The 17,434-nt window shown below is 40.4% G+C and overlaps 1 protein-coding gene across 1 annotated transcript in view; it reads right to left on the bottom strand.

Moving 5' to 3' along the window:
* The window catches only part of FAM234B (family with sequence similarity 234 member B), a 156,112-nt gene that overhangs the window by 33,949 nt on the left and 104,729 nt on the right, over positions 1-17,434 (bottom strand). Inside the window, exon 9 of the mRNA XM_075833616.1 lies at positions 11,311-11,392. Coding sequence (XP_075689731.1) covers positions 11,311-11,392 — 82 coding nt within the window. The remainder of the gene's footprint in view (positions 1-11,310; positions 11,393-17,434) is intronic.

The following is a 17,434-nucleotide window of genomic DNA, read 5'->3' as shown; positions in this document are numbered from 1 at the left end:
GCGAAAAATTTTAAAAATGTGAATTTTTCAAAATGTATATGTATCTGCTTGTAAGACCGGCAGTTATACCACACAAAATAGTTGCTAATTAACATCCCCCACATGTCTACTTTAGATTGGCACCATTTTTTGAACATCCTTTTATTTTTCTAGGACTTTAAAAGGCTTTGAACTTTAGCCGCAATTTCTCACATTTGAAAGAACATTTCAGAAGGCTGTTTTTACAGGGGCCAGTTCAGTTGCGAAATGGCCTTAAGGGCCTTATATATTAGAAACCCCCAATAAAAAAAAAAGTCACCCCACTTTAAAAACTGCACCCCTCAAAGTATTCAAAACAGCATTTAGAAAGTTTCTTAACCAGTTAGTGACCGGCCCATAGTGTTTTTACGTCGGTCACTAACGGGCCTTATTCCGATGCAATAGAATTTTTACGTCGTTGCATCGGAATAAGTAAACAGAGCATGGAGCTGTCAAATCTCCCTGCTCTCAGAGGTAGCCGAGGGCTGGGGGCGTCCCTGCTCGACCAGGTGAGATCGATACTAGTATCGATCTCACCCGTTTAACCCCTCAGATGCGGTGCACAATAGCGTGAACCGCATCTGAGTGGTTTTGGAGAGAGGGAGGGCTCTCCCTCTCATCCAACTGACACCCGGCGATCAGATCGCCGAGTGTCTGTGTTTCCGATGGCAGCCCGGGGCCTAATAAAGGCCCCCAGGTCTGCCGGTGGTGAATGCCTGCTAGGTCATGCCGGAGACAGGCATAATACACTGCAATACAGAAGTATTGCAGTGTATTATAAATGCGATCGGATAATCGAATAATGAAGTCCCCTAGTGGGACTAGTAAAAAAGTTTAAAAAAAAAGTGAAAAAAAAATGAAAAACCCAAATTTTCCCCCTTACAAACTGCTTTATTATCAACAAACAAAATAAAGTAAAAAAGCTACACATATTTGGTATTGCCGCGTCCGTAACGACCCAAACGATAAAGTTATTACATCATTTAACCCGCACGGTGAACGTCGTAAAAAATAAAAAAAAACTGCAAAAATTGCTGTTTTCTTTGAATCCAGCCTTAAAAAAAAACGTGAGAAAAAGTGATCAAAAAGTCGCATCTACTCCAAAATGGTACCGATAAAAACTACAAGTCGTCCTGCAAAAAAAAAAGCCCTCCTATAATTGCATCGGCGAAAAAATAAAAACGTTACGGCTCTTCAAATATGGAGACACAAAACCAAATAATTTTGAAAAAAAAGTGTTTTCACTATGTAAAAGTAGTAAAACATTTTCACTGTGTAAAAGTAGTAAAACATACAAAAACTCTCCAAATTTGGTATCGTTGCAATCTCAACAACCCGCTGAATAAAGTTATTGTGTTATTTATACCACACGGTAAATGGCGTAAGTTTAGGACGCAAAAAAGTGTGGCGAAATGGCTGTTTTTTTTCTATTCCCCCCCAAAAAAAAGTTAATAAAAAGTTAATCAATAAATTCTATGTACCCCAAAATGGTGCTATTAAAAATTAAAACTTGTCCCGCAAAAAACAAGACCTTATACAGCTATGTCGACGCAAAAATAAAAAGTGTATAGGTCTTTGAATCAGACGATGGAAAAACGTAAAAAATGGCTTGGTCATGAACGTCTAAAATAGGCTGGTCATTAAGGGGTTAATCCTTCAGATGTTTCACAGGAATTAAACCAAAGTAGGTGAAATTTACAAATTCAATTTATTTTTTGCAGAAATTCATTTTTAATCCATTTTTTTTTTTTGAAACACAGAAGGTTTTACCAGAGAAATGCAACTCAATATTTATTACCCAGATTGTGCAGTTTTAGAAAACATCCCACATGTAGCCCTAGTGTGCTAATGGACCGAAACACACGTCTCAGAAGCAAAGGAGCACCTAGTGAATTTTGGGTCCTCCTTTTTATTAGGAAATATTTTAGGCACCATGTCACGTTTGAAGAGCTCTTTCGGTGCTAAATCAGTGGAAATCCCACAAAAGTGACCCCATTTGGGAAACTACATCCCTCAAGGAATTTATCTGGGGGTATAGTGAGAATTTTGACACCACAGATTTTTTGCAGAAATTATTGGAAGTAGGCCGTGAAAATGAAAATGTATATTTTTTTTCAAAGAAAATGTAGGTTTAGCCAATTTTTTTTCCTTTTGACAAGGACTAAAAGGAGAAAAAGCACTACAACATTTGTAAAGCAATTTCTCTCGAGTAAAACCATACCCCATATGTGGTTATAAACGGCTGTTTGGACACACGGCAGGGCTCAGAAGGGAAAGAGCGCCATTTGGCTTTTGGAGCTCAAATTTAGCAGGAATGGTTTGCGGAGGCCATGCTGCATATGCAAAGCCCTGAGGGGACAAAACAGTGGAGCATTTTAACCCCATAGGTTTTATTTTTTTGCAGAAATTGGACGTAGGCCGTGAAAATGAAAATCTATATATTTTCAAAGAAAATGTAGGTTTAGCTAATTTATTTTCATTTCCACATGGACTAAAGGAGAAAAAGCACCACAACATTTGTAAAGTAACTTCTCTCGAGTAAAACCATACCCCATATGTGGTCATAAACTGCTGTTTGGACACACGGTAGGGCTCAGAAGGGAAGGAGTGCCATTTGGAATGGTTTCTGGGCGCCAGTCCATGTAGTACTAGTTTAGTGGAAACACCCCAAAAGTGACTTCATTTGGGAATCTACACCCCTTGAGGAATCATCTAGGAGTACAGTGAGAATTTTGACCCCAAAAGGTTTTTTGCTGAATTAGAATTAAGCCGTGAAAATGAAAAAATACATTTTTTTCAATAAATTGTAGTTTTAGATCAACATTTTTTATTTTCGCAAGGAAGAACAAAATGCACCCTAAAATATGTAAAGCAATTTCTCCCTAGTATGGTAATATCCCCCTTTTGTAACACTCTGCACCTTTTGGGGGCTTTTTCTCCTTTGTAGTTTGGGAAATTTTGCTGGGAAAGTGTTGGGCTGGTATAATACGGGCGCACTCGCTTCCAGCAGATGTGCTATGTCCCTTCCTTTCCTAGTTCCAAAATACTAGGGCCCTGAAACTGAAGCAATGTTCCCTTCCGGTCTACACATCGGGATGTTTTTTCATCACTGCAATACTAGTGCCATAACTTTTTTATTTTTCAGTTGTTGGAGCAGTGTGCCAGCTTGTTTTTTGCGAGACAAGCTGTAGATTTTATTGGTACCATTTTGGGACAGATACGACTTTATGTTAAAAAACCAGCAATTCTGGAATAGTTTTTTATTGGCATTCACCATGAACCACAAATTACATGTTATCTTTATTCTGTGGGTTGATACAATTACGGCAATACCAAATTTACATAGTTTTTTTTTAATGTATTGCAGCTTTTACATATTTACATAGTTTTTTTTTCATGTATTGCAGCTTTTAAACATTTACATAGTTTTTTTTATCATGTATTGCAGCTTTTACACATTTACATAGTTTTTTTTTTTCATGTATTGCAGCTTTTACACAATAAAAGCACTTTTTTCCGATCTGCTTCTGAGCCCGCACTATCACCGCGATGTAATGGTAGTACGGTTTGCGGAAACCCCTTCTCGATAGCACCGTATATATACGGCGGATGTCGGGAATGGGTTAATATAAAACATTGTTAATAAAAACTATCTGATTTAAAAAAAAATAAAAAAAAGTTGTGACTCCAGGGATAATTTTCATACAGAGTTGTGTCTGTTAACCTCTTGAGTCCTTTTACTCTTACTATGGGCAATGTTTTGCAGAAGGTTCTGTTTTCCCAAAAACCTTGAACAAGATTGCAGCAGAGAAACCCTCTATACTTCCGGTTGCTCCATTTTGGCCTCGCAGGGCATAGTTCCATCTTCTGTTCCGTCTCTCCAGAGGGGAATTATGGAAGCTACCAATGTGGCAAGATCTGTTGCTCCAGAAAGGCCTGTTTCACCCTCACCTCAGCAAACTCCATGTGACTGTCTAGAGGCTGAGAGGCAAAAATTGTTAAATAAAGGCCTCTCTGAGTCTGTAATTTCCATGCTTCTTCATGCAAGGAAACCAGTAAACAATAAAGTATATTCCAGACTGGAAGAAATTTTGTAGCTGGATGGAAGAGTCCTAATATTCTTTACTCGAGGTGCCAGTGGTATTGCAATTCCTGCAGCAGGGATTCCAGAGGGGGTTAAAATTCAATACCCTGACTCATGTATCGACCATCAATTGCATGACTGAAGGTAAATTCATCAATCAACCTCTTTTTGCAAAATTCTTTAACCGTTTCAGGACCAGGCTATTTTAAACCATCAGGACCAGACACCGTTTAGCCATTTTTAGCACACGTTAAATGGCTATAACTTTATTTGTTGGGCTAGCGATCTGGTTTTTTTCGTAGACAATGCAGGCTTCTTTATTTATCATTTTTATACACATCCTTTTAGATATTTTAGAATTTCTAGGCTTATAGTGTAAAAATAGTAAAAAACAATGTGCTTATTTACTTTTCAGCTAATTTTTTATGGTAATAATATAGTTTTACCCTAAAATAGACCTTTATTTAGGATCGCCATTGTCTAGCGTAAATTGATACACTACATGTCTATTTTAGGGTAAATTGGTTAGGGATAGCTTTAAAGAGGCTCTGTCGCCACATTATAAGTGCCCTATCTCTTACATAATGTGATTGGCACTGTAATGTAGATAACAGCAGTGGTTTTTATTTAGAAAAACGATCAATTTTGACCAAGTTATGACCTATTTTATGCGAATGACTTTAATGCCCAACTGGGCGTTTTTTAGCTTTTGACCAAGTGGGCGTTGTAAAGAGAAGTGTATGATGCTGACCAATTAGTGTCATACACTTCTCTCCATTCATGTACTCAGCACATAGTGATCTTGCGAGATCACGATGAGCTGTCATTTACTCACACATTAACTTTACTGAAGTGTCTTGAGAGTGAATAGACATCACCTCCAGCCAGGAAACGATGTCTATTCACAATGCGGACACTTCGGTAACGTTTGTGTGTCACTTACTCACACAGCACATCGAGATCACGCTGTGCTGTCATTTACAGCGTGATCTCGTGAGATCACGCATGCTGTCATTAAGTCCCACGCAAACGTTACCAAAGTGTCGGGATTGTGAATAGACATCGCGTCCTGGCTGGAAGCGATGTCTATTCACTCTCAAGACACTTCAGTAAAGTTAATGTGTGATCTACATCTACATTACAGTGCCGATCACATTATGTAGGAGATAATGTAAAAAATAAGTGCATGTCGCTTCTTGAGCCGTTTTTCATTAGGTCAATAGAGCAACAGCTCCAAAAACGGCCATAAAAAAAACGCATAAAAAAACGAGTGATGCTTAAAAAACAGCTAAATATCAGAGGCTGTTTTCCCTTGAAAAACTCTCCGTATTTTACAGCAGTTTTTTGTGAAGCGGGGGAATCAGCCCTCCTATAGTGACTATTGTCACTAATAGGGCTGTGCTGGGTCTAGTTAGACCCAGCAGCAGACTGCCACTAATGGCATACCGGTGATCATGTGACCAGCATACCGGACGATCTATTGGTCATCGGGACTAATAGAAGCAGATTGCTAATGTGCCAGACGCACAATGAAAACCAATTTCCCAACTACTAACTAGGTGCTAATAAAATATAACTTTTAATGGTATGCTAATAAAATGTCCAGGATAGACAGCAAAAGCACAATAAATTAAAATATGGCTAGAAACGACCAGCACATGCTCTGTATAAACTCTGCTAGACTGTGGCAGAATATAGTGTAGAAGCAGAGGCGCTGCCGCTTCCTCCATTCTATGCACAGCTCTCACTGAGCGCTGTGTAGAAGCGATCAGAGAAGACAGAAGCAGCGAAACATACTTCTATCTTCTCTTTAGGGTCCACTGCAGTCACTGACTGCCGGGCACCCAACATTCGCTCAGGCAGCTAGATAAAACCTCTAAAGACCTCGACCGCAGGCTGTTTATATACAGCCGGCGAACGTGAACCAGTTAAAGGCATCAAAAATCTTAGACCAGAGGTTAAACAACCATTGCCTTTCTGGGACTTGGCGCTTGTTCTAAAGTGTCTTGCATTGCCTCCATTTAAACCACTATTAGAAGTGGATCTTATGTGGCTGTCCTTTAAGGTGGTGTTCCATGTGGCAATCACTTCAGCCAGAAGAACAGGAGAGGTACAGCCATTCTGCAAAACATCCTTACCTCAGATTCCTTCTAGATACAGTGGTGTTACGCACTTTACGCACTTCCCTCCCGGAAGGTTTCGTCTGCGGATAACAAACAAAGAATCTTTCCTTCAGGTCTTCTTTTCCAATCTGATGAATCAGCAGGAGGAAAAACTTCACTCATTGGATAAAAAAAGAGCTGTAGAAATGTATTTCAACAGAACCAAATAGGGCTTTCAGAAAATCTCTTCATCCTATTCGCTGGTCCCTGGAAGGGCCTTAACCGGTTAAGGACTAGGCTGTTTTACAGCTAAATGACCAGAGCAAATTTCACAATTTTGCTGTGCGCTTCTTTAGATGACTATAACTCAGCAGGTGAATAAAGTTCATCTTTGAATTTTACACTCTTTTTAAAGGACAGATAGGGCTTTGTTTTAGTGGCATTTGTCAGTATATATCATTTTTATTTTTTTCTCTAAAGTGGGCAAAATTGGAAAAAAATTCAATTATTTAGCAATTGCGCCAGTTTATGCTAGCATTTTTCACACACGGTATGGACCACGGACAAAATTAATCTCCTTTCACATTCTTCCACTTCTCCCGTGCATGGGGATACCAAATATGTGTGCCTTATTCACTGTGCGGGCATGTGCCAGGGCTTGGCATAAAAGGAGGCTTTTCGGCCTTTTCGGTCCAGGAATTTTGCATTTGATTTTATAGCCGCATACTGTTTTCTGGGGGGCGTAATGCTGCTGAAACATTAGAATCACCCCATAAATGACTTCATTCACACAAGTAGACCCCACAAGGTTTCCTTCAAGGGGTTTATCATATTTTTAGACAGTCCAGTTTTCTTCTGAAAGTTTCTTGAATAAGATGGAACAAAATAAAATTACCTTTTTTTTTAACAAATGCGTCAGTTTATGCTAGCTTTTTCACACACAAAATGGACCACGGACAAAATTAATCGCATTTCACATTCTTCCACTTCTCCTGTGCATGGGGATACCAAATATGTGTGCTTTATTCACGGGCATGTGCCAGGGCTTGGCATAAAAGGAGGCTTTTTGGCCTTTTCGGTCCAGGAATTCTGCACTTGATTTTATAGCCGCATACTGTTTTCTGGGGGGCCTAATGCTGCTGAAAGATTAGAATCACCCCATAAATTACTTCATTCACGCAAGTAGACCCCACAAGGTTTTCTTCAAGGGGTTTATCATATTTTTAGACAGTCCAGTTTTCTTCTGAAAGTCTCTTGAATAAGATGGATCAAAATAAAATTAGCAATTTTTTAGCAAATGCATCAGTTTATACCAGCATTTTTCACACACGGCATAGACCACGGACAAAATTCATCTCCTTTCACATTCTTCCACTTCTCCTGAGCATGGGGATACCAAATATGTGTGTCTTATTTATCACATAGAGAAGTAGGAGGGCGGACGATAGAAGAAGCTTATTTCACAAATCGCTTTTTTTCAAAGCTGGTTTTACAAAACTCAACAGAGTTTCTATAACACTTCCAAAATATCTGCTCTTGAAGCAGAAATCCCAAAATATTCATCTAGGGGTATAATGGGAATTTATTTTTTGGGGTTTTCTAAAATAAGAAATTGCAGGTTTATGCAAATGGAGCTCTCCAGCAGATGAACTTTAGAGAATATGCAAACATGACATCCACCCCCCACCCATTCCCTCCCTCACCCTTGGAGTAAAATCAGGGGAAAAATAAAAACGTAATGTAGGGCAAATATATTTTCAACAAATTAACTAAAATCTAATAATTCAGAACAGTGTGGTATTTTTTAAAACATGGCTCAATGCACAGGCCTGGTTGTGAGGGACAGAAATATCGGGAATCTTTGCGGTGCCCGTCTTTTCTGCAGACGCGGCACTTTTTCTGGGGGTTGCTTCTGGTTGGTGTTGGGGGAATCCGACTGATGAAGTGTCTTTCAGTCAGTCGCGTGACATCCTCAGGTGTCCTGAACATCAAAAATGAGGCCTTCAATAATTTTTTCCTGGAAATCCAGGTATGTGTCTCTGCCTCTGTTTTTTTTGTAGAGCACAAATGAGTTGTGGATGGCCACCTGTAACAAATAAATGGCCACTTTTTTGTACCAGGTTTTAGTTTTGCGTTTTACTAAATAGGGCTGTAAAACCTGGTCGCTTAAATCCACCCCCCCCCATGTACTTGTTATATTCGGACACGCTCACTGGTTTGTGCTTGTCCGATGTTGCCCCTCTTTCCCTCACTGCCACTGTTCCTGCGGTATGAATCGTGCTTAGCACATACACATCTTTGCGATCCCTGAACTTGACCGCCAGCAATTCTTCAGATGCATAAGCACAGGAGTCCCCCTTTACCATGCGCTTCCCCACTAATTGCTGTGGAAAACCAATTCTGTTTTTGCGCATGGTACCACATGCGCCAGTCCTTGCAGCATGCAAATGCCTAAACAGGGGCACACTCGAATAAAAATTATCACAGTACAGGTGGTACCCCTTGTGAAGCAGAGGCTGCATTATCTCCCACACGATCTTACTGCTGGTGGAAAGATCAGGGGGGCATCCAGGAACATTTATTGTGCGGTCCCGCCCTTCATAAATTCTGAAGGCGGTGGTATATCCTGACCCGCTTTCACACAATTTGTAGAGCTTAACGCCATATCTTGCCCTTTTTGAAGGTAGATATTGGCGAAAGCTAAGTCTGCCATGAAAGTTGAGGAGGGATTCGTCCATACTTACATTCTGCTCAGGGGTGTAGAGTTGCAGAAATAAATTATTCAGGGAATTTATTAGCGGTCTTATTTTGAACAACCGATCCCGGTTTGCATCGGTACTTGGGGGGGGCCTGTGCGTTGTCATTGAAGTGGAGGAACCTCATTATTGTCTCATAACGAGACCTGGGCATTACTGCAGAATATACTGGGGTGGCTTGGGCGGGTCTTGTTGACCAGTAAGACCTAATGGAGGGCTTTTTGACAATACCCATATTTAGGGTGAGCCCCCAAATTTTTTTTAATTCCAGCAAATTGGTGGGCGTCCAATCTCTGGCATGGGTGGATGAAGGTTTCTGCCTTATATATTGAGTGGCATATAAATTTGTTTTGTGGACAATCTGATTTAGGATGTCGTCCGTTATAAATAAATGGAAGTAATCCATTTGGACAAAATTTGTATTGTCCACGGTTATGCCAGGAGTGGCAGTAAATCCGTGGATTCTAGGCCCAAAAGATGGGGCAGGTGCCCATACAAGAGCCTGGACTGAAGGTACCAGGCTGTCCCGTGCTACAGCGCTACTTGGCCCTGCGCTTTCAAGTTCTGCAGTTTCAACTGCATCAGGGACAACGTCCCCTGAAGATGAACCTGAAGTGACGCTGTCATCGTCACTACCTAAAACAGGTTCCATCTCGGACGCCATCTCTGAAGCGGTCTCCGACTCAGACCACAGCATGGCGTATGCCTCCTCGGCGCTAAACAACTTCCTCGCCATAACGTAACTAACACTAAACAAATTGTTTTTTGTTTTTTTTTATATAAAACACACAAACTAACTGCTATATATATCTACACTACCGCTAACAAAAAAATAAACCGCTATTGCTATATATATTATATATATGTGGATATATATATAATTATATACTCCCTACCTGCCTATTCTAATAGAATAAAAGATAGAAAGGTAGATATATAGAAAAAAAGATAGATGGATAGATAGAAATCTATCTATACAGAGAATGTTTTAGAGTGTAACTGTATTTTTTGTGTAACTAACTGTAATCTTCTGGCAGCAATTCTCCCGAGTCTCTTCTTCTCCTCAAACTGAAACAATGTTTGAGGAGAAGAAAAGAGGCAGGAGATTTACTGCCAGAAAAGTCAAAATAAAACAAATGTGGTCGCTGTAATAGGTTTTCACAGCGACCACATGTTCAGGGACCATCAGATTGGTCCCTGATACTCTGCCCAGTGCCCAGAGCTGTTGGTAACAGCGTGGGCACAGGGCTGTGTGCACGCGACCGCGTGCACACTGTTTTCTATGCAGAAATGCATGTGATCGCTGTGATTGGTTGTCACAGCGATCACATGTTCAGGGGCCAAAAGATTGACCCCTGACATTCTGCCCAGTGCCCATGGCTGTTAGCAACAGCCAGGGCACAGAGCTGTGTGCACGCGATCGCGCGTGCACAGTCTCTGAAGTGCCGCCGTAAATAGTCTATACGGCGGACTTCAGAGACCCTGACCGCTGGCCGTATAAATACGGCCAGCGGTCGGGAACCTGTTAAAGCTGCCAAAGACACCTTAGCTAGATAAGTCATGTCTTGCATAACAGAGGCATATGTTGCAGATGGCTCTTCTACTCAGTTTCCTGTCTGAGCTCACTCTACCCAAGCAACCACCAACTCGTGGGCAGGGAGGGCTCAAGTGTCCTTACAGGAGATTTGTGCTGCTGCTTCGTGATCAACACCATCTACCTTCGTAAAGAATTATTGGCTAGACAGAAAGGCTTCTAGGAGAACAGTTTTTGGTACTAGTGTACGTCATGTGGTATTTCAAAATTAAACCTCCCTTGTCTGTTTTCTATGCATATCCCATGTGCTGCCGTAGGAGGAGGATGAGGAAAGAGCAAAATTTGTATTACCTGTAATTTTCCTTTCCTCGAGTCCATAGGCAGCACAGCTATATCCCTCCTAATAAATTTTATAAGCAGCAATTAGTCTATTTACTAAAACAGGCATGTGGGGATTAGGCATACTCTTATAGATCAGTTAGTTGCTGGTTATTTATGCTAATTGTTGCTATTAGTATTCTTGGTGGGCTGGTCCTAAGGTGGAGACAGAATATTCTATGTGTGCTGCCTATGGACTCGAGGAAAGCAAAATTACAGGTAATACAAATTTTCTCTGTAAGTCAGGGCAATTGTCCATATCCATTGATAAAGATTCATGTTGATGAATGTTACACCCCTGCGTAATTGATTGGTGTTGAATGAGATAAATATTTCCTCTCATATCTTTCTACAGGAAATTAAAAACAATGGTAAAACCAACTTACATGATGAAGAGCTTGGTATCATTTCTAGGATTCATGAACATCATGAACGTACCTTTTTCTGAGTAGTATTGCTCTGAACCTGTATGAAGAAATCCAGGTTTCCATCACTATTAAAGTAACCAGGCTGTGGATGGCTGAAGGAGGACATACAAACGTTAGTTTACACTCTAGAATACTATATATAATATTACACACATTACTCAAAAGAACAAGATTTCATTAACACCAAGAAACTAGTGAATACAGGTTTTATCAAGTTCAGAACCTCAATATGATTTGTCTCAGTTTTCCTTGCCGTTTTTTGTTTTATTAATAGTGAGCATGCACTCGAGTAAAGGTTTCATTTCCCTGCAAGAAGTTAAAAAAGCACTCCACTTTATTTATTTTTATTGCACCCTCCATTTGTACATTGGTGTTTCAGTGGGGTGCGGTGTGCAAAAATACTTACTTATCCCTGTATCTTGTATTTTTCGGGTCCACCGCTGCTCACGTGATCTGCCCTATGACTTGTCTCGAGTCACTGTGCTATTGAATAAACCGTAACTCAAGCTCTCAATGCATTCCTGTGGGAGCCAGAACGAGGCTCCATAGAAACGCATTGAGAGCCTAACTTCCGGTTTTCTGAAAAACAGCGATTCCAGACCAGGTCAGAAAGAAGATCACGTGTGCAGCGCTGGACCCGAAAAATGACAAGATGCGGGGATCGATAAATATTTTTGCACACGGCACCCCACTGAAACACCATGTACAAATGGAGGGTGCAATAAAAAAATAAAGTGGAGGGCTTCTTTAAATAAGAAATGTAGTCACAGGAAAACCCATCAATATAAAACAAGCTTTAACCCCTTTAAGTCAAAGCCATTTTTTTATTTTTTATTTTACACTACCCGCCTTCTATGAGCCATAACTTGTTATTTTTCCAATGGAGTGGTAGAAGGGAAAATGTTTCTTTTTTATTATATTCTTTTTGTACATAAAAAAAATAATTACCTTTTCACTTCATTTTTAATAGTCCCCCAAGGGAACTTGAACCAGTGATCATTGGATGACTTTCACCATATACTGCAATACTAATGTATTGCAGTATATAGGGATTTTTACACCCTAATGCACTTTATATCTGTCATACACATGGCTAGACCATTGTACTCAACAAGCACTTTTTACATTGTGTCCCCCCAATTTCTTCATAGATTGTAAGCTCTTGCGAGCAGGCTCCTCGTTTGAATTGTTAATTAGTTTTATCACTATGTAATGTCTGATATTGTCTGTATGTTCCCTCTGAATTGTAAAGTGCTGCGGAATATGTTGGCACTATATAAAGATTATTATTAATAGGGTCTTGAAATACATGAAAAGACTGCAAGCCGATACAGCCCTCCTGCAGCAAAATATATATCTCAGAGAAGGAGATCTTGAAATCTGACCCAAGCTGGGTAAGCCAGGTTAGAGGAAAAAGAGATGTAATGTAGCATGTGGTTGTAAACTGCTATTTGGACACGTGGCAAGGATCTAAGGGGAAAAAGCGCAATTTCGTTTTTGGAGTGAAGATTTTACAATATTGTTTTTTGATGCCATGTTGCATTTCACCGAGGTGCCAGTACAGTGAAAATCCCCGAGAAGTGACCCCATTTGGGAAACGACACCCCTTTAAGGAATTTATCATGAAGTGTAATGAGCATTTTGACCCTACATGTTTTTCAGAAATGAGTGCACAATAGATGATGCAGATTGAAAATTGACATTTTTCCACAGATATGCTATTTCAGTGCCCAATGTGTTGTGCTTGTGCCACTGGAGACACACACCCCATAAATTGTTAAGCGGGTTCTTCAGAATACAGTAATACCCCATATGTGGTCATAAACTTCTGTTTGGGCCAGAATTAGCGCCATTTGACTTTTGGAGAGCAGATTTTGCTTGGTATTAGTTTTGTTTAGGGTTTTACTGGTGTTGCCGTTTATAATGTGGGGGTATACGTAAGCTGGGCAGAGTACATCAGGGTATATGTAAGCTGGGCATAGTGCATCAGGGCATAATAGGGTGATGTAATAATGGGGTAAATTAAATTTTTTTTTTTAATTATCCATGGATAGTGTCGTACGCTTTGAGCCAATCCTTTATGCACAGGTCAGGTTTTTGGGGGCAGGACTTGCACTTATAAATGGTGTCCACGGTAGTGTACAAAATATCAGCACTCCAGCGTTGCCTAATCTTTGACTTCATCACTAGCCCCTTATGTAGCATAAGACCCAAAAATGTTGTAGTTTCCTCTGCATTTACAGGGCCTAGCAAATGATCACGTGGGGTTTTAGGTGAACTGCTGCCCATGATTTTTATTCCATTTTTTGGGAGTTGAGGAAACCAAAAAACTGAAATTCTGTTTTTTTAAATACACTTTTAATGGTGTTCACTGTGCAGCATAAACAGGTTTACTTTATTCTGCGTTTTGATACGATTACAGCAATACCAAATTGATAGTTTTTAAATGTTTGACTACTTTTACAAAATAAAACCTTTTTTCTAAATAAAATAATGTTTTAGGCCTCAAGCATTCAGTGATTTTCTTCAGTGTGCTGTTTTTTTTGGTACCATTTTGTGGTACTTGCGACTTTTTGATCACATTTAATTAAAATTTTTTGGAAACAACGTGCTTTGTTTTTTTATGGTGTTCACCGTGCAGGATAAATATGATATTTTTATAGTTCAGGCTGATCCAAACGCGGCAATTATCATTATGTATATATTTTTTTATTTTTCCATTTTTTTCTAATTATAAATGGACTTGATCAGTGAAACAGGGCGATTATTGTGGTTTTTTTTTACCTAAAACTTTTATTTTTCTAAAACATCTTTTTTTTTTTTTTTACACTTATTAGCGGACTTGAAGATCTGATCTTCTGATGCCCTGTACAATACACTGCACTACTTATGTATTGTAACTGTAATTTTACAACTGACAGTTAGCCAATAGGCTTCCGTACATAGCCGACCAGGAACCCGTTGCTAGGCTTCCTGGTTGCCATAGCAGTCATTGGCACCTTGCGATTTCTCACGGGGTGACGATCGCTGTCGCTATTGTCTGCAGCATTTAAGGGGTTGAACAGCAATGAAAGGAGATAACTGTGATCGCCGGCATTGCAGTTGGATATCGGCTGTATATTACATCCGACACCGGCTGAAGATGAAGTGAGCACAGCTCCTGTGCCCGCTTCATCCTCAGGACGTTACTGTACGCCCATTTGCGGGAACACACTGCTAAAAAGGATGTAGGTAATGCCCATTTGCGGGAAGGAGTTAAGGAAATTGATTCCCAAGAGTTAATGATCAACAATATTTACGCCTCAAATGATGCCGGCCATAACAGGCATTTCTAAACCGCTTGGCGGATTGGATTAACATGGATAAAGCAAAATATAAGGTAACAGGAGGTGATTTTCACAGATTGGCAAACAGTCTACTAGATAAATCTAAATCCTTTAAGTCAGGCACACAAGGGGGAGAGGATCTCCTGGATTGGTTCATGCAAATGATATTGTTCCTTGATCCTTAGACTACAAAATTCAGTTTAAAAAGAGAATATACTTCTCTCTCCAAAGTGTATACTTGGTCTAGGGTAGAATACCTCCTCGTGCCCTTTTTAAAATCAGACCATGCCCCAATAATATTGGGAACAGAAGGGATGGGAGGGTCCAGGGTATGTGGTGTTTCCAAGGGATTCTATCAAGATCAGGAACTAAGATTTTCTTGGAAAAACTTCTTGGAAAATAAGAGAGACCATAAAGAACAACGAATTTTGATATGGGAAACGGCTAAAATTTTAAGAGGGTAAATAATATTCCACACTGCAGCAGTAGGAAAAAAATATAATACCTATATACAGCTTAGTGAATCCTATAGAAAATCATCCCGGGCAAAAAAGGTAGGATTCTTCAGGAAAACAAGGATATAAATCAAATTCTGGTGGCCTTCTATAAAAAGTTATATGCAAGTTAACACGCTTGAAGCGGAAATTCTTTGGGATAAGGTGCGCACTGCCTTTGTCTTAGAGGATCATTATGAGCTGCTGACATTCCCCCATAACAGAAAAAGAAATCCTTGAAGGTATTAAAACTGCACCTAAGCAGAAGGCTCCTCTGCATGTCAAACGACATGGTGACGTCACAATGATTGTTGCAGTCCATGACAGCTAACAATCACAGTTAGCCGGCACAGGACCCATCAGAGCGGTCCCGTGTCGGCGATCGCTGTGGTTGGTCAGTTAAATGTGACTGACCAATCACAGCTGTCAATGACGGCATAGTGCCGATTACCAGCTCTGAGAAGCTCATTTCTGATTCAGAGCTTCTCAGTGCCGGTCATCAGTGTAGTGTAGCGTACTGTGTGTCAGAGTGTTCCTGACAGAAAATCTTTCTCAAAAATAAAAAAAATCTTCTCTATATCTTCTCCATGCCCATCAGCTGATCCCTGCCTACTGTCCGATCTTTTGAAGGACCCTGTCCGATCTGTGAAGGTCCATGTCAATTTTATGAAAAAGTTCATCAATTTTACCCTATACTGACCCTTGACGCCAGCTTCTGTTAATCCTGCTTTCGTCCATCTCCTGCTGAACATTACTTGCAGACTTCTGTCCCTACCTACTCCGTCCTCTCCTGTATTTTTAGGGAGTTTCGTTTTTTTTTTCTTGTTAAAAAAAATAATTAAAAAAAAAAAATGTAAAAAGAAATTAAACAGTTATTTAGAAATCGTAGGGAGTCTTGTTAGGAGTAGCGCTACTTTATTTAGGCTCATTACCTGACCTCTGTGTCTTGTCACCCCCTGTGACCTATACAGTGCGCTCCGTCCCGCTCCTGTATTTTTAGGGAGCACTTTTTTTTCTAGTTATTTTAGTTCTATAAAAAAATCTATTAGAAAAATTGTTTTTATGGAGTTTTATTAGCTTTATTATATACTGTACCATACCAATATAGCCCAGAGATTTTACATGCTCCGACACAGACACTGCTAGCGATCATGAATTTGTTCTTTCATCTTCATCTAGCGAATATGATGAGCCCCCACAGCACAGAAGAGCAGTTAGTCCTGCGCAGCCGGATTCAAATGAGGCGATGTGGGTACCCGCTGTAAATTATACCCCTCAGGTTCCCAACTTTACTGCCTCCTCAGGGATCCAGCTAGAGACAGCTTGATTCATGGATTTAGATTTTTTAAAATTTGTTCTTCTCTGATGAATTAGTTTCTGCGATGGTCCAGCAGACCAATTTGTATGCAGAGCAGTTTATTGCCAGCAATCCCACCTCATAATGGCAGAGTTCAAAGCTGGACCCCCACAGACGCAGTGGAACTCCGAAAATTTTGGGGCCTATCGTTAAACATGGGCCTCATAAAAAAAAAAAAACAAGTATCCGAGACTACTGGTCCTCTGATGTATTGTACAATACGCCCTTCTACAGTACCGTGATGAGCAGAACACGTTTTGGGGCCCTGCTCAAGTTCTTGAATTATAATGACAATTCCCGTTGCCCACCATCCCAGGACCCCAAGTAATCGAGCACTTCAAATCAAAAATTTCCTGAAAATTAAACCCCTGAAAAAAATATAGCGGTCGATGAATCCCTTGTAACTTTTAAAGGGAGGCTGCACTTCAGGCAATACCTCAAACAAAAGGGCCCGGTAGGGCATAAAAATGTACAAGATGTGTGAGAGTACCACCGGGTACACACACCGCTTTAAAATTTAGGAGTATAAAGATTCAACAATTGATCCCCCAGACTTCCCCTCATTTCTTGGTATCAGTGGCAAAATAGTTTGGGACCGGATACACCCTTTACTTGGTCAGGGATATCACCTATACGTGGACAATCTTTACAATATCCTAAAGTCCCTTTCGTCCAGATCCTCCGTGGCCCGCGGCACCATCCAGGAGAATCAGGGGGTCCTTCCCAAAACCCTGCTGGGGCAGACGTTGCAGAAAGGGGAAAGTAGTGCTGTCTGCAACGATAATCTGCGCTCTTAAATTAGAGGACAGAAGGGACGTGCATATATTGTCCACCATTCATAATTCTTGCAGCAGACCTGTTATATGACATGGATCCAGCACCCCAACCACCAAGCCTACCTGCATCCCAGACTACAATCGCTTCATGGGTGGGGTGGACCTATCCGATCGAGTGATC

This window comes from Rhinoderma darwinii, chromosome 7 (assembly GCF_050947455.1).
Source record: "Rhinoderma darwinii isolate aRhiDar2 chromosome 7, aRhiDar2.hap1, whole genome shotgun sequence".
Classification (NCBI taxonomy): domain Eukaryota; kingdom Metazoa; phylum Chordata; class Amphibia; order Anura; family Rhinodermatidae; genus Rhinoderma; species Rhinoderma darwinii.
The sequence above is the reverse complement of the archived record's forward strand: the minus strand, read 5'-3'. Positions and strand labels throughout refer to the sequence as shown.